The sequence below is a fragment of the Bos grunniens genome, chromosome 11 (genome assembly GCF_055505025.1).
Source record: "Bos grunniens cultivar Pamir isolate PY7600 chromosome 11, Bosgru_T2T1.0, whole genome shotgun sequence".
In the NCBI taxonomy this organism is placed as follows: domain Eukaryota; kingdom Metazoa; phylum Chordata; class Mammalia; order Artiodactyla; family Bovidae; genus Bos; species Bos grunniens.
The window spans coordinates 36,555,430-36,579,120 of NC_141175.1; the positions used below are offsets into that span (position 1 = coordinate 36,555,430).

The 23,691-nt window shown below is 40.5% G+C and overlaps 1 protein-coding gene across 2 annotated transcripts in view; it reads left to right on the forward strand.

The window, feature by feature from the left end:
• The window catches only part of PLB1 (phospholipase B1), a 132,681-nt gene that overhangs the window by 7,512 nt on the left and 101,478 nt on the right, over window positions 1-23,691 (forward strand). For both annotated transcript variants that reach the window (XM_086326125.1, XM_086326128.1), the window contains exons 3-5: window positions 20,635-20,696; window positions 21,951-22,032; window positions 23,204-23,253. In XM_086326125.1, coding sequence (XP_086182251.1) covers window positions 20,635-20,696; window positions 21,951-22,032; window positions 23,204-23,253 — 194 coding nt within the window. The remainder of the gene's footprint in view (window positions 1-20,634; window positions 20,697-21,950; window positions 22,033-23,203; window positions 23,254-23,691) is intronic.

Here is a 23,691-nt window from a genome sequence, read left to right on the forward strand (position 1 = left end):
AGAGATTTGAGTGCCTACAGCTGTGGGGAAGAGGCGGGTCTTGGAACAGGAGAGAAGGTGCAGGCGGGCTGCAGCCCCGTTGGGGGGAAACAAGCAGTGGGGGTAGGGCCCTGGCTGCTCCTTCTCTGTGCTGTGTGGTCTTGGGCAAGTTCTACCTCCTCAGACCTTGATTCTTAACATGGAGATATTAATACCTCTGCTACCACTAATGGTAAGCCCATTTGTATGATCGCATGGGCTTTGCTTGTTTTTTTGGTTGAAAGGGGAGAGGGAGGCAGATTTGATGGCCCCATGCTTTTAAGGGATACTGGCCCTGATTGAAATGAGAGGTCGCCCAGCCAGGGATCTGGACTCCTCAGAGCTAATGGTTAGAAGACTGGGCCTCTGCCCCTCTTCTCCTGGCCCCTGGCTCTTCCTTTCTCCCTTTGTCTAGAAAGGCAGAATCTCTTAAATCTGAAGTAGACCTTAAAGATGACTTTTTTACCCTCTCCAAATGAGAGGCCTGGGCCCGGAGTGGGAAAGCCCTGGAGCCCCCTGACGGAGAGGAGGAGATGGGGACAGAGGCCAGGGCCCACTGGCGTCCAAGCCCTGCCTCTGCTAATTACCTAGGACATGTCGCCGCTTTCTCAGAGTCTTTGGGGTGAGAGGTAGGTGTGGTGGTGGAAGATGGTACCCGCTCAGCTCCCTGTATGGGAAGACTGCATTTTCCTGACTACTCCTGAGGCCTAGGAATCTTTATTGACCATTTGAATTCCTCTTTTTTGAAGTGCCTATTCTTGTGTGTTTCCCATCTTTTTCCCAAATGTTTGTCCTTTTTCCTACTTTGTTTTAGTTTTTAATATGCACTGTGCACTTGCTGTTCGTTTGGTATAACCAAAAATATCTTCTGGGCACTTGTTTTTCCAGTCTCTTTATAGAGACTTTAAGAGAGCAAAATTCTAAATTTAGAGGGAAGTAAATTCACCAGGAAACCCCAGAGAAAGACCACCCAAGTGAAAACAATTGGAGGCATTTTTTCTGAGGTTTGGAGAAGGCAATGGCACCCTACTCCAGTACTCTTGCCTGGAAAATCCCATGGAACGGAAGAGCCTGGTGGGCTGCAGTCCATGGGGTTGCTAAGAGTCAGACACGACTGAGCGACTTCACTTTCACTTTTCACTTTCATGCACTGGAGAAGGAAATGGCAACCCACTCCAGTGTTCTTGCCTGGAGAATCCCAGGGACAGGGGAGCCTGGTGGGCTGCCGTCTCTGGGGTCACACAGAGTCGGACACGACTGAAGCAACTTAGCATTCTGAGGTTTCTTCCCAGGTGGCACAGCGGTTAAGAATCTGCCTGCCAATGCAGGAGACGCCAAGAGACGCGGATTCCATCCCTGGGTTGGGAAGATTCCCTGGAGAACGAAATGGCAGCCCACTCCAGTATTCTTACCTGTAAAATCCCCTGGACAGAGAAGCCTGGCAGGATAAAGTCCGTGGGGTCACAAAGAGGCAGGCACGACTGAGCACATCAGTGAGTTACTCTAAAGTTGCTATGGCCAGGAGGCAGCTGCTATCATTTGCATTGGGCAGAGATGCCTTCAAGGCAGGCAGAGGAGTGGGAAAGCTTGATGACCAAAAAGAAGGTTTCAGGGGTGCTCTGATTGGCGGCAGTTGCCAGAGGGAAAGTAGCTGCAGGTGGCCAACTGGAAGGCAGGCCCGAGAAAAACATACTCGGCTTCTCTGGTTCGTCCTGTGTTGGAAGCAGAGACAAAAGTAGGGGTAATGTAGACATGCACCAGGTCCTGACTGTCCTAGGCTGATTGCTGCGGGAGTGGTGGTGGGGCTTCCGTGCCTGTCTACTGCAGATGTGTAGGTCAAAGTTGTATTGTCAACTATGGTCTGGCTGTTGTCTGTTTGTATATTACCTGTCCATTTCTAAAGTTTTTTAATCTTTTCTGGTTTGTGCTTTTTGTGTTGTCTTTAAGAACTTCTCTCTGGTCTCTAGGTCAAGAAGATATTATCCTATATATCCTTCTAAAAATTTTATAAATTTGCTTTTTTCCATGGATCTTTTTAAAGACATCCAGGATTGATTTTTGTGACTAATGTAAGAGGAGAACCATCCCCTCTTTTTTTTTTAAATTGCACAGATGTGTCCAACTGACTCTTTTTAACCCCATGGGCTGTACAGTTCATGGAATTCTCCAGGCCAGAATACTGGAGTGGGTAGCCATTCCCTTCTCCAGGGGATCTTCCTGACCCAGGAATTGAACTGGAGTCTCCTACATTGCAGGCGGATTCTTTACCAGCTGAGCTACCAGGGAAGCCCTAGTGGCTTTTTTTTCCCTCTCACACAATGTCTGATTGTCTCAGCACCATTGAACAGTTGGTTGCTTCCTCACCTCTGTTCACATATAAAGGATTCACAAGTGCCTGCATCTGTTTGAAATCTGTTTTGCTTTATTGGCTGCTTTGTCTATTTTTGTGCCAGGAGCACATTATCTTAATTCTATAGGTTTATAGTAAGCTTTATTATTGGGAAAAACAAGTCTATTTTATCTTCTTCTTTAAAAGTGACTTGGCTTTGAACTTTCATACAAATTTTACTATTTGTCAATTTCTACCCCCAAAAAAACCTGTCAGACTTTTGATAGAAATTGCTTTTAATTCTACAAATCAAGTTTAGGGGAAAATAAATATCTTTACAATAATGAGTCTTCTTTAATGTCACTCAATGCTTCATAGTTTTCTCTGAGGTCTTGCATATGTCTTATTCATTTTTTTTCTTAGTTATGTGATTCTTTTGGTGTAGGATAAATGGAATGTTGAATTATCATTTTGAAAATGTTATTGATATATAGAAATAAATTTTTATTTTGTACCCAATTAAACTCTTGGGCTTCCCTAGTAGTTCAGACAGTAAAGAGTCTGCCTATAGTGCAGTTTGATCCCTGGGTTGGGAAGATCCCCTGGAGAAGGAAATGGCAATCCATTCCAGTATCCTTGCCTGGAAAATTCCATGGACGAGAAGCCTGGCAGGCTATAATCCATGAAGTCGCAAAGAATTGGACACAACTGAGCGACTTCACGTGTACAAACTTAAAAATTTTAATAAGTTATCTATATTCTTTTGAATTTTCTGTAGATGCAATCCTGCTAATGAGGACAGTTTGGTTGCTCTTTTTTCAACCTGTATACCTTTTCTTTCTTTAGCCTTACTGTGCTGGCTGGTGCCTCCAACTACTATTTTTTCATAGCATTGATGGTTGGAGGCACTCTTGTCTTATTTCCAAGTTCAAAAGGAAAGTGTTTTTAATGTTTCATCAGTACGTGTGGTGTTTGCTACAGGCTTTTCTGTAGGTACTCTTTATGAGATGAAGAAAGTTCTATTTTATTCCTAATTCGCTAAGAGGTTTAAAAAAAAAATCGTGAGTGGGTGTTGAATTTTAGCTAATGCTTTTTTTGCACTTATTGAGATGATTGCATGATTTACTCTAATATGGTGAATAAGTTAATTGGCTTTGTATTATTTTGTTCATTTTTTTTCAGTCATTGCTTGTTAGATTTACCAAAGACCACACACTGCATTTATTTTCCTGCCTCTTTAATCCCTTTTAATCTACAATAGTTCTTTAGCCTTTTTTCCCTGCTTTCTTTTTACTTTATATTTTGTGTTCTTAAAAAATTGAGGCTTGCTGTTTTGTGTACTGAAGTTTGAATTTTTCCAAATTGTTTCTTTATTGCTACAGTCAGACTAAACTCTTCAGGTAGAAATACAACATAGATTGTGTTGTGTCCTTGATATGTAACATTTAGGGATACATGTGATATTAGCAAATATTTTCATTAATGTTAAATTCGATAATTTGGTTAAGATGGTGTCTGCCAGATTTCTCCCTTGTAAAGGTACCTCCCCATGTGATTTATAATTTTTAGGGAGATACCAAGTGACTGTTCTTATAACTAACGGTTTTAGCATCCACTGATAAATTTTGCCTGAATTATTACCATGGTGAGTGTAGGATGGTGATTTTTAAATGTCTATCATTTCTTCTTCTACTGTTAGTTGGCATTCCTCTTTAAAAAAATTCTCTCCTAAAAATACCCCATCCTTTTAGATTTATCTTTCATAAAAGATAAAATGGACTTATGGATTCTTTTTTTAATCAGTATGTTATAACCCAGCCTTGTGCTTACTCATTTTGATGCTCAAGTTATTGGCCTGTGAGAGCCTCTCCAAGCTGACTTCTGTTTCCTCATCAATTTTTAAGCACTTCTAATTTTATGGAACAAGTTATTCAGACTAATCTATTTTCCCTATTTCAGCCATGCAGTTAGCAACGCCTTTAAGATGTTAATTGATAGGGGATTTTATTTAGATCCAGGTGCTAGTGGTATTCATTGCTGCTGGAGTGTCATTATGTCTAAGCTCTCTCAGCGCAGAGCTCAGAAACATAGTTTTCTCTTTAAAAAGATGTGTTTATACAGATATCTCTACTTTTACTTAGGTTAGGGTTTTATCTCCTTGTTCTATTCCAGACTTGTATTTTCCTTATCCCGCAGTGCAAACCAGCTTTACAAAAACTCGATACATTTGTTCATTTGTTGAATCCTACAGTACATATATATCCTACAATATTTGAATTAGTACAATAGTACACCACAAACAAAATCTTTGTTTTTTTGTCCTTAGACTGTTCTGTTCCACTCAGGGTATGTAATCAAAATATTTTGATCAAAATCACTTGTAGTAACTCTTTTCTTCTCTCTGTGTGCTTATCTATTTGACATATAATATTGTTTCTGTTTGGGTTTCTCCCATTCTTGTTGATTTTACTTTTTTTTTTCAAGATTTTTTTTTTTTTTTGATGAGGACTATTTTTAAAATCTTGATTGAATTTTTTACAATATTGCTTCTGTTTAATGTCTTGTTTTGCTTTTTTTGGCCATGAGGTGCATGGGATCTTAGCCTCCCGATCAGGGATTGAACCCATACCCACTGCATTGGAGGGCAAAATCTTAACCACTGAACCACCAGGGAAGCCCCTCACTTTATTTTTTGAATATATAAAACATTAACATGGTTCAAGAGTCAAAGCTATGTGAAAAGATATACTCAGAATTTCCATTCCTATCCCTAGCCTTTCCATCCCATTTCTACCTGTCCCTGTAGGTAACAGATTTAATTATTGTCATATCCTTTCTATGTTTTGCTTTGCAAACATATATTATTTTTCTTCTTGCACAAAGATAAACTATTATAAATTTCTTTTTCATCCTGTTTTTTTTTTTCATTTAACAATGTATCCTGAAATTACATTATATCTGTTCAGATATCTTTTTAACTTTTTTCCCAACTATAGTATATTTCATTGTATACCACATGTATTCAGTCAGTCTCCCAACATGAGCATTAGGTTGCTTCCAATATTCTGCTATTTTAGGTAATGCTGTCATGAACAATCATGTACATGTGTCTCTTTTATGTTTTTGGAGGTATAGCTTAGGGTAAATTCCTAAAACTGGGATTTCTGGGTCAAAGGATAAGTACACAAATGGTTAGATATTACCAAAATTTCCCCCAGCCATAGGGATTGTACCATTTTACATTCCCATTGGCTATATATATATATATATATATGAAAATGCCTACTTCTCCATAGCTTGACAATAGAATATATTGTCAGGCCTTAGAATTCTTGAAATGTCATAGATGAGAAGTAGTATTTTAGTTAAATTCTCTAATTGCAAAGGAAGATGTCTTTTAAAAAAAATCATATATTTTCAGGTGCCAAAAAGCAATGAAAGGGTAAGTTCCAAAAGTATCAACACTTTTCAAGTCTCATGCTTGCGTCATGTTTGATAATGTCCCATTGACCAAAGCAATTCATATGGCCAACCCTGGGGTTTAAGGAGTAGAGAACTTAACCTCTCCTCTCGCTGGAGGAACAGCAGCGTTATATTGCCAAGTGACATACATTCAGGGATAGGAAGAATTTGTGATTATTTTGCAATCTACTTTACCTACTTCCTTGCTCTTGTTTTCTAGGATTTTCATAGCTATTTTTGCATGTTTATTTTTCTATATGAATCTTAGAATCAATTTCACCTAGCTTTAGAAAAAAAGAAAGGTATTGCTGTTTTATTGAAATTGCCTTAAATTTGTAAATGGAGGAAAATAGGCTTATTTAGAAGCCTATTTTATCTTATATTATTATAAATGTCTTCCATTATATTTGCTAACTGAGCCAGGCCATATATTGGGGTATATGAAGGTTTTTAATTTTTATGTTAATTTTATACTTTATATCTTGCTAAATCATTTTATTGTTTGAATTAGTTTTAACACTGATTCTCTAGAGTTTTCAAGGTTATTCTCACATGATCAATAGTTTTCCTTTCTCTGACTTTACTTTTCTGATTGCATTGTCTGCTGCTCCAATACAGTGCTAAACAACAAGGGAGATAGTGGGAATTCTCATTTTGCTCCTGACTTTAGTAGAAAACAAAATTTCCTTGTTCAGTTAGATGATGGGCTTTGGGAATTATACATACATACACATAAATTATGTTTTGTGTGTTCACATTTAGGAAGTATCCACAAATTTCTGTTTTCTTGAGTGTGTTTATATTTATCAGAAATGAATGTTAAAGCTGTTAAAGGTCTTTTCAGCTTCTATGGAAACATCTTTTTCCTTTCAGATTTTTGAAAATTGGTTTCATTTTTCAAATGTAATTTACATTTAGTTCTCTATCAAATTTGCAATGTCACTTTTAAAAATGTTGTGTTCCTATAAATGTCCTCAAATTTGTCTTTTATTTAAAAGAACACAGCAGTTCTATAATTTTTGTCTATAATTTCAGTCTTCAAAGTTTTTGATCTATTTTCTGCTTTGTTTTTTTCTGCTAATACTTGCTCCTGGATATGTTGTTTGTTTATGTGCTTGGTTGCTTTTTAGTGTGTGATGCTTTAACTCCTTGAAAAACTAAGGTTCGTTGAGGCCCAGGATGAAGATGCCTGTCTTCAGAGACTATGAACATTACCTGTCAGGCACCCGGGGCACTACCAGTATACCCTTCAAAATAAATTCTTGGTGTGAGGTTCAGTAGAACAGCCAAGCCCCATGCTAAGCACTGCACATGTAACAACTTCCCTTTAAGCTGGGTGTACTATTATCCTCATTTTATAAATGAGAAAACTGAGACTCAGAATTTAAATAACTTGCCCAAGTTCATCCAGCTAATAAGCACCAAAGCCAGAATTCAGTTCTGAGTCCACAGAAAAGGCCTTTCACCATCTTCCTGCATCACGATAGAGCCCAACGGAGGAAAGAACCAAACCAGAGGTTTTGTTCAAGCTTTAAAATGGACTCAACAAAACCCATATGAAAACAGATTCCTGTTCTGAAAGTTTCAATTTAGAAAAGTTTTGATTTAGAAAATGGAGACATCCCTATCTCAAAACTGCAATTTGCTAAAGCAAGTTGGCAAGGAAGCCCTATGCCTAATAAAATACAATTTTCTCTAGAATTTCACTTTCCTGGCAGGGGTCAGAAGTTCTCCAGGAGACTGTCATACTAATAAATGAAGGCTCTTGGCTTGGTAGCACACCCAGGCCAGGCCTGTCGCTGCAAAGCCAAAGATGGGAACTGGGTGAAGTCATTCTGTGAGGAAAGGAATGCCTCTTTTATTATTAGAACAAGTAAAGTTAGTCAATATTTGTTCTACAAGGGCCTGCAGTCCTTCCTGGCGGTTACCAGTACAGTCTTCTAGAAATAGTCTCTTTCCAATTAACAGAAAGCAACCTTGGAGGAGTTCTGGTTGGACCAGATCCTTTCAGTTATTGATGGGAAAGGGGCAGGGGGACTTTCTCAAGTCGCCTGTCTCGTTGGTGCAGAGCCATCCCTGGAGCTTTGGTGTCAGACTCTCTCCTCTACAGCAGATGCCTGAATACCTAGTCCCACCCCCGCTTCAACTCACACACTTGCCTCCAAATTCCTGCCCTGAGTAGTAGGCACAGGTATGGGATTTTCTCTGGGGGCTCAGGAGTCCTACTTTTCTGGAATGTCATCTGCACCGTGTAGATATTGAAGACTTTATCATCACTCATCATTTTCATCTAGTCGCATTTTTGCTACTGTCAGTTAACTGTCTGAGCACCCTTCCAAGAACCCAAGTAGGGCTGAGCCTGGTTGGGAAATAAAAAACCAAAGGTAAGGAAGCCTCTGGGGAGAGAGAACTGATCTGCATAAAATCACTGGAGAAGAATTAAGCACCAAAATAGGTGCAAGTAGATGTAATAAAAGCAACAGGATTCAGAGAACTGAGAGATGAATGTGGGCTGGAGAAGTTTCATGTGGGAGTTGAAACTCAATTAAGTGCTGAGGATGAGTGGGATTAACGTAAAGACAGAGGAACAGGGAGGGCATCCAAGTGGGGGAAACAGCATACCCAAAGGCAAAGTCAGGGCTCAATGTGATGGGTTTGAGGAGCAGGGAGCAGGCCTGCCGGACTGCAGTGCAGGGTTGGTGTCGGGGGAGGCGACAAGTTAGGTAAAGTGCGATTTTTGAAATCCTTCAGTTCAGTTCAGTCGTCTCAGTCGTGTCCAACTCTTTGCGACCCCATGGACTGTAGCACACCAGGACTCCCTGTTCATCACCAACCCCCGGAGTTTACTCAAACTCATGTCCATCGAGTCAGTGATGCCATCCAGCCATCTCATCCTCTGTCGTCTCCTTCTCCTCCTGCCCCCAATCCTTCCCAGCATCAGGGTCTTTTCGAATGAAATTTCAAATTTGAAATCCTTAGATGAGAACAATAGCGTATCAGAGTGTCTTAAGACTTAGAGACTTCTAAAATGATTTAATCCAAATCTGTTATTTTACATTTTAAAAAACTAAACCCTATATGTAAAATAGATAAATAACAAGGTCCTACGGTATAGCATTAAGTAAAAATGTTAGTTGCTCATTAGTGTCTGACTCTTTGCAACCCCATGGACTGTAGCCTGTGAGGCTCCTCTGTCCATGGAATTCTCTAGGCAAGAATACTGGAGTCGGTTGCCATTTCCTCCTCCAGGGGATCTTCCCAACCTGGGGATCGAACCCAGGTTTCCTGAATTGCAGGCAGATTCTTTATCATCTGAGCTGCCAGGGAAGCTTGGGAAACTATATTAAAATCATGTAATAAACCATGTTGTGAAAGAATAGGAAAAAGTGTGTATGTGTGTATAACTGAATCACTTAGCTGTACACCAGAAGCTAACATAACATTGTAAATCGACTATAGTTCAATTAAAATTTAAAAGCTCAAAAAACTAAGCCTTAGAGAGTGACTCTAAGTGACTGGCTCAAGGTCATGTAACAAGCCTAGGGTTCGGATTTGCTGTATTGGGACGAGGGAACTATTCAGTGTTTTTCAGCAGGGGAGTGGCCTAATGGAAGTGGTCCTCTGGGCAGGATGAGCCTGCTGGCTTCAGACATAGAAGGTCACAAGCTGAAAGAGGCGACAGGCTGGTGAGTCAGTGGGCCTGGCTCCTAGAAAGAGGCCCCGCATGGTGTGTGCTGGGCTCTGGCAAGCCCTGCTTTCCTCCTGGCTTAGGCAGCCATTTCCTCTTACACCCCTGCGTCTCAGGGAGAAGCAGTGGTCCTCAGGCAATGGTCCCTTCTTCACACAAGCAGGTGGTTTTCCAGGGAACTCCAAGCCCTTCATAGATCCATGAGCTTGAGAATAAAGCAGCTTTCCAAATGGGAAAATTCCCTTGGGATTCCATGATTAGCATCCAAGCAATTCACAAATGCTTTGATGATTTCTCCCAAAAGGCCTAAGGGTGATGTGAGAAAGGCAAGAATTTTTCTTCCCATTTACCTGGTAGGAAACAGAGAACTGGAGTGAAGGCCGGAGAGTCAATGGGGACAGGTCCGAGGGGTCCTGAGTTTCCATCTGGGTCTTCAAGTCTAGACACTTTGATTCCAGGAATAGCCTCTTTGTGATGCCTCAGAGCAGTTTTCAGGCATGAGTTAAATCACCAAGGTAAACGTGAATTCTCTAGTTATATGAGGAAATCCCAAAACATTGAGACCGGAAGGATCTGAAAAATGGTCTATGCTTGGTCATCTCTCTGATATTGAAATTTGAATAATCACAGCTACAGTTACTGAATCTCTACCATGTGTCAGATGCTGCACTTTGTGTTTCCATGGGTTTAATCCTGATAGCAACTCAATGAGGCAACTGTTATCAACCTTATCTTAAAAGTGAGGAGATGGAGGTCTGGAGAGATCGACCAGACCAAGGGTGTCCAAGCTCCTAACACCTGTCTGATGTGTGTGCCACACGCTCACCTTGGTCCTCAGCCTCTGCCTGGACCAGGTGCCCTGAGTGGCTCGTTCTTATTCAGGTAGCCCAGGCTATTCTGCCAAGGGACAATTTGTCTCCACCGGTCCTGTCCTGGTTTGGGGGTCATGTGGAGCAACACCATCCCCCTTGGCTTTCCAGTCCTTTCAGATACTGAAGGAAGTTCTCATATATCGCCCCTACGCTTCCCATTTCTGGTCTTCCCAAGCGTGTTTTTAAATGATACCTGACTATTCTTCAATGTGTCCTACCTGTTCTTTGATCTTCTTTTCTTCTTTCTTGTCTTCTTCAGATTAAATATTTCTATTGTTTCAGTTGCCCCATGCTATCCTGCTCGGTGTTAGCTTGCTGACTATACAGTTTTGTTATTTTGGCATTTGATTATAGCATGCATCCCTGTCCTATTAAAGTCCAATTTAAATAAATGAATGGGCTTCCCTGGTGGTTCATACGGTAAAAAATCTCCCTGCAATGTGGGAGAAGGTAATGGCTAACCCCTCCAGTATTCTTGCCTGGAGAATTCCATGAACAGAGGAGCCTGGTGGGCTATATCAGTACTTGGGGTTGTAAAGAGTTCGACACGACTAAACGACTAACATTTAACCATTTCCCAGATAAAGGGAAAAGCTCACACAAGTGTAGCTCCATTTGCTCCGTTCAAATCTGCTCAGGTTACATATATTTTAAACTCTACACTGTATTCTTTTTTTTAAAATTGTTTATTTATTTGACTGTACCAGGTCTTAGTTGAAGCATGTGAGATCCAGTTCCCTGACCAGGGATCAAACCTGGGCCCCCTGCACTGAGAGCACAGTCTTAGCCACTGGACCACCAGGGAAGTCCCCTTTTTAATTTTTTTTTATATCAAGTTTGGTAAACTTTTTGTCTGTAAAGGGTCAGATGGTAAATATTTGGTTTTGTGGATTATGTCTGGTCTCTACCACAAGTTCTTATTTGTTTTATAACCCTTTAAAATGTAAATATCATTCTTGTCTAGTGAACCATATAAAAATAAGCTGTGGGCAGATTTGATCTACGGGTCATAATTTGTTGACTTCTGTTTTATACAGGCAATTTTATCTTGGATTTACCTCCACATTTACTCTCTGTGTACTTTGTTTCTTTTTATATTACCCTGCTTCCACGTGGGTTCCTCTTCCTTTTAGCATTTTAAATACATCATTCCACTGCCTTCTGGCCTCCACCATTTCCCATAAGTCAGCTGTTTACCATAATGTTGGTCTCCTATACATTAAAAGTTGTTTTTCCTCTGTTGAGTTTTGTTTACCTTGGCTTTAATCTACATCTAGACACATCAGTTATTACAGTTGATGTGTCCAGGGAAAATTGTGTTTTTCTTACCTGAAGTGGTTTTTTTGTTTGTTTGCTTTTGTTTTTTCCCTGCTTCTTTGATCTGTGGCTCAATGTTCTTCATCAAATGTGAGAAATTTTTAGCCATTATCTCTAAATCTCTTAATTTTCAGCCTCCCTCTCTCTGCCTCTTCTGGGACTCATTATCTGGTTATTTTGTATGCTTGACAATACCCCCACACTTCAGATGCTCTATTCATTTTTCTTCAATCTCTTTTCCTCTGTATTTTTCAGAAAGGTACTTTCTATTGATCTATCTTTAAGTTTAAAGATTCTTTTCTTCTGCCATCTCAAGTCTGTTAATGAGACCATCTAGTAAATTTTTCAGTTATTTTAATTATCATTTCTGGACTTTTTTTATATAGCTTCTATTTGTTGAGTCTCTAATCTTTTTTTTTATTTAAAAAATAATTTTTTCTTTAATTCTTTGAATATATATATAATAGCTACTTTGAAACTCTTGCCTGCAAAACTCAACATCTGGGCCCACTCAGAGCCAGTTTTCATTGGTTTCTGAACTAGTTTTTCATTGGCTAGTTTTCATGGAAAACTAGACATGTCTGATAAAATTTAGCATTCTGCTTTATTTTTCTGAGGATTGTTGGTTCATTTTTCAGTTTCTTGCCTCAACTTAAACTGCTTCCTTCACAGAAGGCAGACACTGATGTCTTTGCTCAGTTCTTTCTTTTCTTTTTTTAACCTGGCATTCCATGAATCACCCTAGGTTTTCATGATTAATGATTTTGAAAAAGATAGTGGTGGCCAAAGACCTTGAGTTTCTAAGGCTCTGTTTATTGGTCTATGTGTAGGGTGGGGAAAGAACACAAATTTGCAGCCAATTCTTAAGTTTGTTTTCACTTAAATTTTATGTGAGTTGTACAAGTTGTTTGTATATTTTGGAAATTAAGCCCTTGCCAGTCACACCATTTGCAAATATTTTGTCCCATTCTGTAGGTTGCCTTTTTTGGTTTTTTGTTTTATAGTTTCCTTTGCTGTGCAGCTTGGACAGCAAAGAGATCCAATCAGTCCATCCTAAAGGAAATCAGTCCTGAATATTCGTTGGAAGGACTGATGCTGAAGCTGAAACTCCAATACTTTGGCCATCTGATTCTAAGAACTGACTCATTGGAAAAGACCCTGATGCTGGGAAAGATTGAAGGTGGGAGGAGAGGGGGACGACAGAGGATGAGATGGTTGGATGGCATCACTGACTCAATGGACATGAGTTTGAGTAAGCTCCGTGAGTTGGTGATGGACAGGGAGTCCTGGTGTGCTGCAGTCTATGGGGTCACAAAGAGTTGGACACGATTGAGTGACTGAACTGAACTTGCTGTGCAAAAGCTTGTAAATTTGATTCAGGTCCCATTTCGTTCATTTTTATCTATACTGCCTTGGGAAACTGACCTAAGAAAACATTGATACGATTCATGTCAGAGAATGTTTTTCCTATGCTCTCTTCTGGGATTTTTGTGGTGTCATGTCTTATGACATCTTTATGTCGTGTCTTTACATCTTTAAGCCATTTTGAGTTTATTTTTGTGTATGGTGAGAAGGGTGTTCTCTGACTTCATCAATTTACATACAGTAGTCTGACTTTTCCAACACCACTTGCCGAAGAGACATTTTTCCATCATATATTCTTGCCTCCTTTGTCAAGGATTAATTGACTATATGTGTCTCGGTATATTTTTAGGCTCTCTATTCTGTTCCATTGATTTATATGTCTGTTTTTGTGCTGATACCACATTATTTTGAGTATTGTAGCTTTATAGTATTGTCTGAAGGAGGGTTATGCCTCCTGCTTTATACTTTTACTTCAGGATTATTGTGGCAATTCTGGATCTTTTACAGTTCCATGTCAATTTTAGGATTATTTGTGAAAAATGTCATGGGTAATTTGATAGGGATCACATTAAGTCTGTAGATTGTTTTGGGTAGTATTGTCATTTTAACAATACTATTTCTCCCAATCCAAGGGCATGGGACAGCTTTCTATTTACTTGAATAATTTTCAGTTTCCTTTATTAATGTTTTATAGTTCTCAGCATATAAGTCTTTCACCTCCTTGGTCAGTGTTAGTCGTGTCCAACTCTTTGTGACCCCACGGACTGTAGCCTGCCAGGCTCCTCCACCCATGGAACTCTCTGGGCAAGAATACTGGAGTGGGTTGCCATTTCCTTCTTCACCTCCTTGGTCAAGTTTATCCCTAAGTATTTTTTAATGCAATACAAAAGTTTTTTTTATTATTTAACATTGTCTCTCCGATATTTCATTGTTAGTACAAAGAAGTGCAGCTGATTTTCATATGTTAATCTTGTATCCTGCTGCCTTGAGAATTTATCAGTCTAGTAGTTTTTGTGTGGAGTCTTTAGGGTTTTCTACATATAAAATCATGTCACCTGCATATAATGACAATTTTACCTCTTCCCTTACAATTTGAATACGTTTTATTTCTTTTTCTTGTCTGATCTTTATGGCTAGGACTTCAACCACTATGTTGAATAGAAGACGTGGGAGTGGGCATCCTTGTCTTGTTCCAGATTTTAGCAGGAAGGCTTTCAGCTTTTCACTGTTGAATATTATACTGACTGTGGGTTTGTCGTAAATAGCTTTTATTATGTTGAGATATGTTTCCTTTATACCCACTTGTGGTAAGAGTTTTTATCATGAATGGATATTGAATTTTGTCAATGCTTCTTCTGCATCTATTGAGATGATCATGAGGTTTTTGTCTTTTATGTGGTATATCCCATTGATTGATTTGCCTATATTAAAACATCCTAGTGAACTTGGGATGAATCCCATTTGGTTGTGGTGTGTGATCTTTTTAATGTGTTGTTGAAGTAGGGAAAACCACTAGACCATTCAAGTATTACCTAAAAAAGATTATCCAGTGGAAGTGAGAAATAGATTTAAGGGACTAGATCTGATAGATAGAGTGCCTGATGAACTATGGATGGAAGTTCGTGACATTGTACAGGAGACAGGGATCAAGAGCATCCCCAAGAAAAAGAAATGCAAAAAAGCAAAATGGCTGTCTGAAGAGGCCTTACAAATAGCTGTGAAAAGAAGAGAAGCAAAAAGCAAAGGAGAAAAGGAAAGATATAAGCATCTGAATGCAGAGTTCCAAAGAATAGCAAGGAGAGATAAGAAAGCCTTCTTCAGTGATCAATGCAAAGAAACAGAGGAAAACAACAGAATGGGAAAGACTAGAGATCTCTTCAAGAAAATTAGAGATACAAAAGGAACATTTCATGCAAAGATGGGCTCAATAAAGGACAGAAATGGTATGGACCTAACAGAAGCAGAAGATATTAAGAATAGGTGGCAAGAATACACAGAAGAACTGTACAAAAAAGATCTTCATGACCGAGATAATCACGATGGTGCGATCACTCACCTAGAGCCAGACATCCTGGAATGTGAAGTCAAGTGGGCCTTAGAAAGCATCACTACAAACAAAGCTAGTGGAGGTGATGGAATTCCAGTTGAGCTATTTCAAATCCTGAAAGATGATGCTGTGAAAGTGCTGCACTCAATATGCCAACAAATATGGAAAACACAGCAGTGGCCACAGAACTGGAACAGGTCAGTTTTCATTCCAATCCCAAAGAAAGGCAATGCCAAAGAATGCTCAAACTGCTGCACAGTTGCACTCATCTCACATGCTAGTAAAGTAATGCTCAAAATTCTCCAAGCCAGGCTTCAACAATACGTGAACCATGAACTTCCAGATGTTCAAGCTGGTTTTAGAAAAGGCAAAGGAACCAGACATCAAATTGCCAACATCCGCTGGATCATCGAAAAAGCAAGAAGGTTCCAGAAAAACGTCTATTTTTGCTTTATTGACTATGCCAAAGCCTTTGACTGTGTGGATCACAATAAACTGTAGAAAATTCTGAAAGAGATGGGAATACCAGACGACCTGACCTGCCTCTTGAGAAACCTGTATGCAGGTCAGGAAGCAACAGCTAGAACTGGACATGGAACAACAGACTGGTTCCAAATAGGAAAAAGGAGTACGTCAAGGCTATATATTGTCACCCTGCTTATTTAACTTATATGCAGAGTACATCATGAGAAACACTGGTCTGGAAGAAGCAGCTGGAATCAAGATTGCCGGGAGATATATCAATAACCTCAGAGATGCAGATGACACCACCCTTATGGCCGAAAGTGAAGAGGAACTAAAAAGCCTGTTGATGAAAGTGAAAGTGGAGAGTGAAAAAGTTGGCTTAAAGCTCAACATTCAGGAAACAAAGATCATGGCATCTGGTCCCATCACTTCATGGCAAATAGATGGGGAAACAGTGGAAACAGTGTCAGACTTTATTTTTGGGGGCTCCAAAATCACTGCAGATGGTGATTGCAGCCATGAAATTAAAAGACGCTTACTCCTTGGAAGGAAAGTTATGACCAACCTAGACAGCATATTCAAAAGCAAAGACATTACTTTGCCAACAAAGGTTCCTCTAGTCAAGGCTATGGTTTTTCCTGTGGTCATGTATGGATGTGAGAGTTGGACTGTGAAGAAGGCTGAGCGCCGAAGAATTGATGCTTTTGAACTGTGGTGTTGGAGAAGACTCTTGAGAGTCCCTTGGACTGCAAGGAGATCCAACCAATCCATTCTGAAGGAGATCAGCCCTGAGATTTCTTTGGAAGGAATGATGCTAAAGCTGAAACTCCAATACTTTGGCCACCTCATGCGAAGAATTGACTCATTTGAAAAGACCCTGATGCTGGGAGGGATTGGGGGCAGGAGGAGAAGAAGACGACAGAGGATGAGATGGCTGGATGGCATCACTGACTCGATGGACATGAGTTTGGGTAAACTCCGGGAGTTGGTGATGGACAGGGAGGCCTGGCGTGCTACAATTCATGGGGTCGCGAAGAGTCAGACACGACTGAGTGGCTGAACTGAACTGAATTCAATTTGCTAATATTTTGTTTAGAATTTTTGCATCTATATTCAACAAAGATACTGGCCTGTAGATTTCTTTCTTGGTGGTGTCTTTGTCTGGTTTTGGTACCAGGGTAATGGTGGTTTCATAGAATGTCTTTGAGAATACTCCCTCCTCTTCAATTTTTTGGAAGAGTTTGAGAAAGATTGGTATCAGTTCTTCATTGTATGTTTGGTAGAATTTTCTGTGAAGCCGTCTGGTCCTAGACTTTTGTTTGCAGGGAGCTTTTTTAGTTATAGATTTTATTTCACCTCTAGTGATCTTTCAACTTACCTATTTCTTTAATTTTTTTTTCAAATTATCTATTGATTCAATTTTGGTGGGCAGTGTGTTTCTAGAAACTTGTCCATTTCTTCTAGGTTGTCAAATTTGATGGCATATGATTATAACGTTTCCTTATGTTTTTGATATCTCTGCAGTATTGGTTATTATGTCCCCTTTTTCATATCTTATTTTGTTTATCTGGGTTCTCTTTTCTTCTTGGTGAGTCTGGACAGATGTTTGTCAATCTTGTTTACCCTTTCAAAGGATCAGCTCAGTTTTATTGATTTTTTTTTTTTTTCTATTTTTTAAATCTCTATTTTATTTATTTCCTCTCTGGTCTTTATTATATCCTTCCTTTTGCTGACTTTAGGTTTTGTCTGTTATTCTTTTTCGAATTCTTTTAAGTGGTAGGTTAGGTTGTTTGAGATTTTTCTTGTTTTTGAGGAAGGTCTCTATAGCTATGAACTTCTCTCTAAGAACTGTTTTTGCTCTATCCCGTAGATTTTGTATGGTTATGTCTCTGGATTGATAATGAAACAATAGCTTTCAGCAAATTGAATGTATCTCAATACACACTTTGTATATTGTCCTTCATCTTTTCCTTTTTAGAACAGTTCCTCATGCCCTACACTCTGCTTCTTCTCTCCGTAAAACTTTACTTCATTGGTGAAGTGAAGTAGACACTGGGCTAGATCTTTTGCTTATATTACTCAATTTTTAAAAATCTTAAAAATATATGAACTGTAGAGTACAAGTATATCCTTGGTCACAAAAATCTTTTTTTCTTTTTTAAATTAGAACTTCTATTTACAGCAAAGACCAAAAACATTCTTTGAAGAGCAGTTTACTCCCTACCCCCTCAGGCATGAAGCCTGAAAGACCAGGAGACGTGCTGAGTGGGGCATTTCTCAAGGATCAGGGAAGAGTTGCTCCAGGACCTGTATTCCTCTACTTGTGAAGATGCTGGCAAAGCCCAGGGAGGAGCTGAGGCAGCAGCAACCAGCCTGGTAATCTAGAGGTAGATCCAGGCTCCCACCTGGGATGCCTGGGGCTCAGAGCTATTGCTGATCACTAGAGATGTCATCTTCCCATTTCACTTTGACCTCTTTTTAGTAGTGTCTAAGTCAGACACTGGTTCTCAAACAATAGCCCATGGGCCGAATTCAGCCTTTACCTCTTTTTGTATGATCTGTGAGCTAAGAATGATATTTACATTTTTAGATTGATTTTTTTTTTCCATGTGAACTTCTGGTTATCCCAGCATTTGTTGAAAAGCTGTCTTTCCTCCCTTGTGTTGTCTTTGCACTCTTATCAGAGAGCAGTTGACTCCCTGTGGGTCTATGTCTGGGAACTCTCTCTTGTTCCATGGATCTCTTTGTCTGTTCTGCCAATATCACCCTATAGCTTTACGGTAACTTTCGAAGATGGGCAGCGTCAGTCCTCTGACTTTATTCTTCTCCTTCAATATTCTGTTGGCTATTCTGGGTATTTTGCCTCTCCATATAAACTTTAAAATCAGTTTGTTGATATCCAGAAAGGTTTTTACATTTTTTTTAATGGTTAAGAAAAATAAAAAGATATTTCATGGTACATGAAAATTATATGAAATTCAAATTTGTCTCTATAAAGTTAATTTGTTTACATATTATCTATTGTAGCTTTCATAGTACAAACAGAGCTGAGTATTTGTGACAGAGACGGTATAGTCAGGAAAATCTAAAAGACTGACTATCTGGCCCGTTACCAGAAGTTGATTGAGTCCTGGTCTAGATCCTAGGCTGTTACTTACACTTAGTTTGGTTCTGAGCATGGCCCATGGGGCCAGACTCCCCATTTTCAAATCTTTCCATCACCATTTGTTCACTGTGTCACCTTTAAAATGTCACTTACCCTTTCTGGGCCTGTTTCTTAACTGTAAGGTAGGGAGGATAGCATTTATCTCAGAGTCATTGTGAAGATTAAATGAATTATTTCATGTAAGTGCTTAGAATAGGGCTGGGTACCTAGAAACTGCGTATAAATATTGACTTCCATGCTTGTTTTTATCCTGGCTTAAAAAGAATATTACCAAAATGGTCTCAAATCTCTCCCCTGCTAATTCATCTACCCCACTACTTCCCAGAATGATGATCATCTTAAAACACACCCTAATGCTCATCTCTTCAAAGACCTGTCACAGCTTCCTGTTGCCTACGGAGTAGCCTGGTGTTCACAGCTCCACAGCCTGGCTGCCATCTGTCTGTGCAGCCTCATCTACCTTGCCCTCTGGTTATAATCCCTGTGCTCCAGCCCTTTCAAGCACTCTGTGTTTGTCCACATCTCAGCACCTTCCCATCCTGTGTTTCTTTCTGCTCAGAAATATTTCTTCTGGGCATTTCCAAAGGGTCACTGAGATCTGGGGGCAGGACACAACCCACATTTCTGTTATGACTTCCTACGTGGAAATCAATGCCAGATTGCACTGTAGGCATGAAATGGAAATACACTCTTGTCCCTCATGAAACTCCAGATAAATTCTTTTCAGGTTCAGGAAGCAAAACTGCAGAAGAAGGCTGGAGTGGAAAAGAAATCAAGTCCCCTCTCCCCAAGTCAGGCTTCCCTTTGGCCTTGTCTGATGCTGTCTGGGGGTTCTCGCATGGCATGCCCATTCAAGGAATGTGCACCCTGGACAGAGAGCTGGGTGGAGAGAAGCCAGAGGGAGCAAGGGAGCCAGACCTCTGATTACATATCAGTATCATAAATGTTTCTTGACGCTGTTGAAGTAAGCATCAAGATTATGTATCAGTGTGAAAAAGAAAGTTCAAGTTACAGCATTAAAGGAGCTTGTAGGATACAAGATTGCATCCCCACTGATTACAACTGAATGAAAAGTGAGACTGATCAGGAGCCTGATGGTGGACATGAGTGTGAGCACATGAAACCACTCTTGGCTATAGGGGTGCTGTCACCGTGGGTGATGGTTTTCGTTCCTTTATTTAGAGTGCTGTTACTGTGCTATACCCTTATTTGTGTATTTAGAAAGCTAAAGGTTTGATGGGGAAACTCATTGGCTTATAAAGTGAATCTCTCATTGTACATAAAATTTTTTAAAAACCAAGTTTTAAAAGACTGGCACGAAGTAAGCTGGGACGAGAACAGTGTCTTAGCAGTCTCTCCACCTGCCTTTTCTTCCTCTTCATTTCATGTTCAGTAAGATGTCTGAAGACAGCCCTTGTCCAGCTATTATGTACAGTCATGGCTATTGGGAATGCCACTATTAGCTCTTGTCTTAAGCTCACATCACCCTTCAGACTGTTCCAGAATGTCCTCCGCTTTCCCTGATTCATCCCGGATCCCCAAACAACAGCGGTTATTTGTCCAACATCACTCTCCCCTAGAGTTCTGCCCTTCACTAAGGAACCCACAAAGCAATCTGCAGTAATGTGTCTGTGCAAGATATAGGGTTATTGCTAACCCCTCCCAGATGACACTTTTGCTTCTCAACCTAGGGATTCTGCCTTAAGAGGCTGCATTAATGGATGTACAGGGTCCCAAACAATGGAGGTGATAGTTGGAGGAATGGAACCTGGACTTTCCTAACACAAGGCACATTAATGAGCAGGGCAAATAGGTAGGGTGGAGAGGAAAAGCACGAAAGCTGTGAATCTAGAGCAGGGAGTTAATTCCAGATAAATAACCAGGACAGTTCTTGCTTTCTTTTAGGAACGACCCAGGCCCATACTTCCCCTGGAGAGAACACATTGGAAGAGCAGCTGTGGCCAGAGGTAAGGGCTTTGTCTTCATGGGAGAGGTAGTGACTTCCCTTCTGAAGGGTGAGTCCTAGTCTTGATACAAGTTGACAGGCCCTTCCCTGAGGCCTTGGGGGTATAGACTAAGTGAGCTGCTTCCCCTGGGACAGGCAGGTTACCTGGCAGAGTGGAGGCAGCATAACTGTAGCTCCTGGAATTTGGGGCTCAAAATCTCTTCAGACTGAGCAGGTAGTTCCCAGAAGTGCCCAGAAAGACTTATAAACAGCCTGGTTATCTCTGTGAACCTTGAAGCAGATGCTGTGAGTTATCCGAAGTCATTTGGGTGAGGTTTTCCCAGAACATCTACAAGATAAGAGTTGAGAGTAAATGCTTTATCTCTTACTGAAATCAGTAATTCATGAGAAATTAACTTGTGTCTCCTGGTCACAGATGTGCAACCAATTTACTGCACATTTTCCCCCATTGGAATATTTCCCCTTTTACTCTCGGTTCTGGGGAGAATACATATGACCTCCTTTCCCAAAGTCTTCCACCTGATTCCCAGAAGTGGAGGCTGCTTTGGATGTACATGGGCATCTGAGGCAGCCAAGTGGTCTTGAGGACCAGCCCTCCCCCCACTACACACACTTGCTTTCAGCAGCCCCTCTGGGCTTAGGACACATTCTGTTCCAGTAGGGACACAAGAGTCTCCCAATTTCCACTTTATCCAATTCCCAGCTTTAAATAACTTAATGCCCCATATACCCGCTTTTGTATAAGCAATCAAATTTAAAGAAGGAAAGTAGATAATTCAAAAAATATAACACTATAGAAGAGATTTAAAAAAATTTTAGTCTAGATATATTGGGTCTCTTCATGGTTTCCTTTTTATTGTGATAAAATATGCATAATATAAAATCGATCATTTTTGAGTGTACAGTTCAGTGACATTGAGTACATTCACATTGCTGTGTACCTGTCAGCACTTTCTATCTCCAGAACTTTCTCATTATCACCAGTTGGTTTTTATTCTTTATCCTGCCTCCCTCCCTCTCTACCCTACTGTTCTGAGGCATCCTTACTTGCCACCTCTAAAATCGTTCTCAACAGGCATATGTCTCCTTTTACTAAGTGAACTGGATATAGGGTTAAAAGAGCATGACTATGGACAATTGTTGCTTCTGGATTTTGAGCCTCATAGAATAAGCACATGGTCATCTCTACATCAAGTTTTCAGGACCTGTAACATTCCCTTACAAGGCAGTTGATATTTCTGACATTTGGTTTCAGGGGCAGAGCCTGAAGAGTTTTTCATTCTTTTGCAACCCAGAGAATGTGCCTTCTCCAGGATCCAGCGTGCCTTCTAACTCAGGTACGTGACCCTGAGCCATAAGCCAGGAAGGCCAGCGTCTTCTCTCTGGTGTGGCCGGCAGAGGCTTGAGCCCCACTCTACTTGCACCTTTGGCTGTTCACATCTTCCCTCTTCTCCCTGTTCTCAGTCCCTCCTCTTTTGATATCCTCAGTCATTTCTGTGGAGGGACACAGCCCAACACACCACTCAAGAGATAAATCCAACATGGCCCCATGGTGGCTTTACCTGGGTGAAGGAGACCCCTGGGAGCTCACCTCCAGGTGGGTGGACCACGTCACAGGAGCTGTGGGTTGGATCTTGGCTATGCACGTACCTTCCCAATCCTGTAATGTAGCCGCAGTGGCTGCTCTAGACATATTTTTTCCTATAATGGGTTAGGTTCATCTAATACCTGGATGCTATGAATGTTGCTGTTGAGCTGGTCCTCTTCTCCAGCTTTATCGTCTTACATGGCTGCATTGTGGACTGTGTTTAATGGCTTTGTTTGCATTGTACTGGCTTACCAGGATTTCCAGTTAAGCATGGTATTCTTACTATTCTGTCACGTAACAAGTGTGGTTAGAAAAAGAAATCGACGTACTTCTTAGGAAGTGGCTTCTTTAGGAGGCTTACCCTTAATGCCCCCATAACATGACCAAGGAATATATCAGTGGTTTCTAAGGAAACTTAATTTTAAGGATGCTAGTGACCCAAGTAGGTGGTGGAGGCTTCCTGCAGCTTGTGTCTGATATTTATGAGGGCTGTTCACAGCCCTGTTCTCTGGCAAGCCTCCAAGCCGACATGATCCCTTTTGAACCCAAATGGTTTTCATTTTTCTGTGTTGCTGTCTTATTAATGGTGGCCGAGAAATGCAGAGTCAAGGGATAGAGGGAAGTGAGGGGCAGAAAGAGCGCCAGGTGAGAAGGAAAGGAGGTCCGTGAATAACCTTCCATGGGACACCTACTTGGAGATCCTGAGACCAGTCAGCAGTGTGGCCTCCACTGAGGACTGAGCCTCTTTGGAGCAGGTTTAGGGCTTCCAGTGACTTCTTGGTCTTCAGATTCCCCCTCCCATGGCCAACCTTGGGGCATTCTTGGGGTGAGGGCCTTGGGTCTGCTCCCATTTAGCATCCTGGGCCCACACTGTGCAAAATGTAGATCTGATCTTCTTACATGGGTTCTTGTCTTTGCAGTTCACTCTCTGAGACCTTCTGATATTAAATTTGTGGCAGCCATTGGCAACGTGAGTATAGCAAGGAGATGGAGGTGGGAGGTGGGGTTTGGGACTGAGGATTCTTTGAATGAGCTCCTAGTAACCAGGAAGAATGTTTCACCTGGGGAGAGAGAACATTCTCTGAACTGGAAAAATCCTAAAATCTAGGGTTCTGAATTGATGTTGTTGTTTTAAATTGAGTGACTGACTCTCTTTACATTAGGATGAAGAAACTTTTGAACTTTCTCATGAGTAAATCAAACCTATTGATAAATAAGCCAAAAATCACACAGAAATTTAAAAGCAATCTCTTAAACTATCTACTTATGAGATAGAAAAGAAAAATGTCCTTACCTGCTTGGCAAATTTTTAAAAATATACCCATCTTTGCTAATAACTTTGAAGTGGTATTGTTTTATGTGGTCAGGAACTGAGAAAGGGAGCAATAAGGGAAGGATGGAGAGAGGA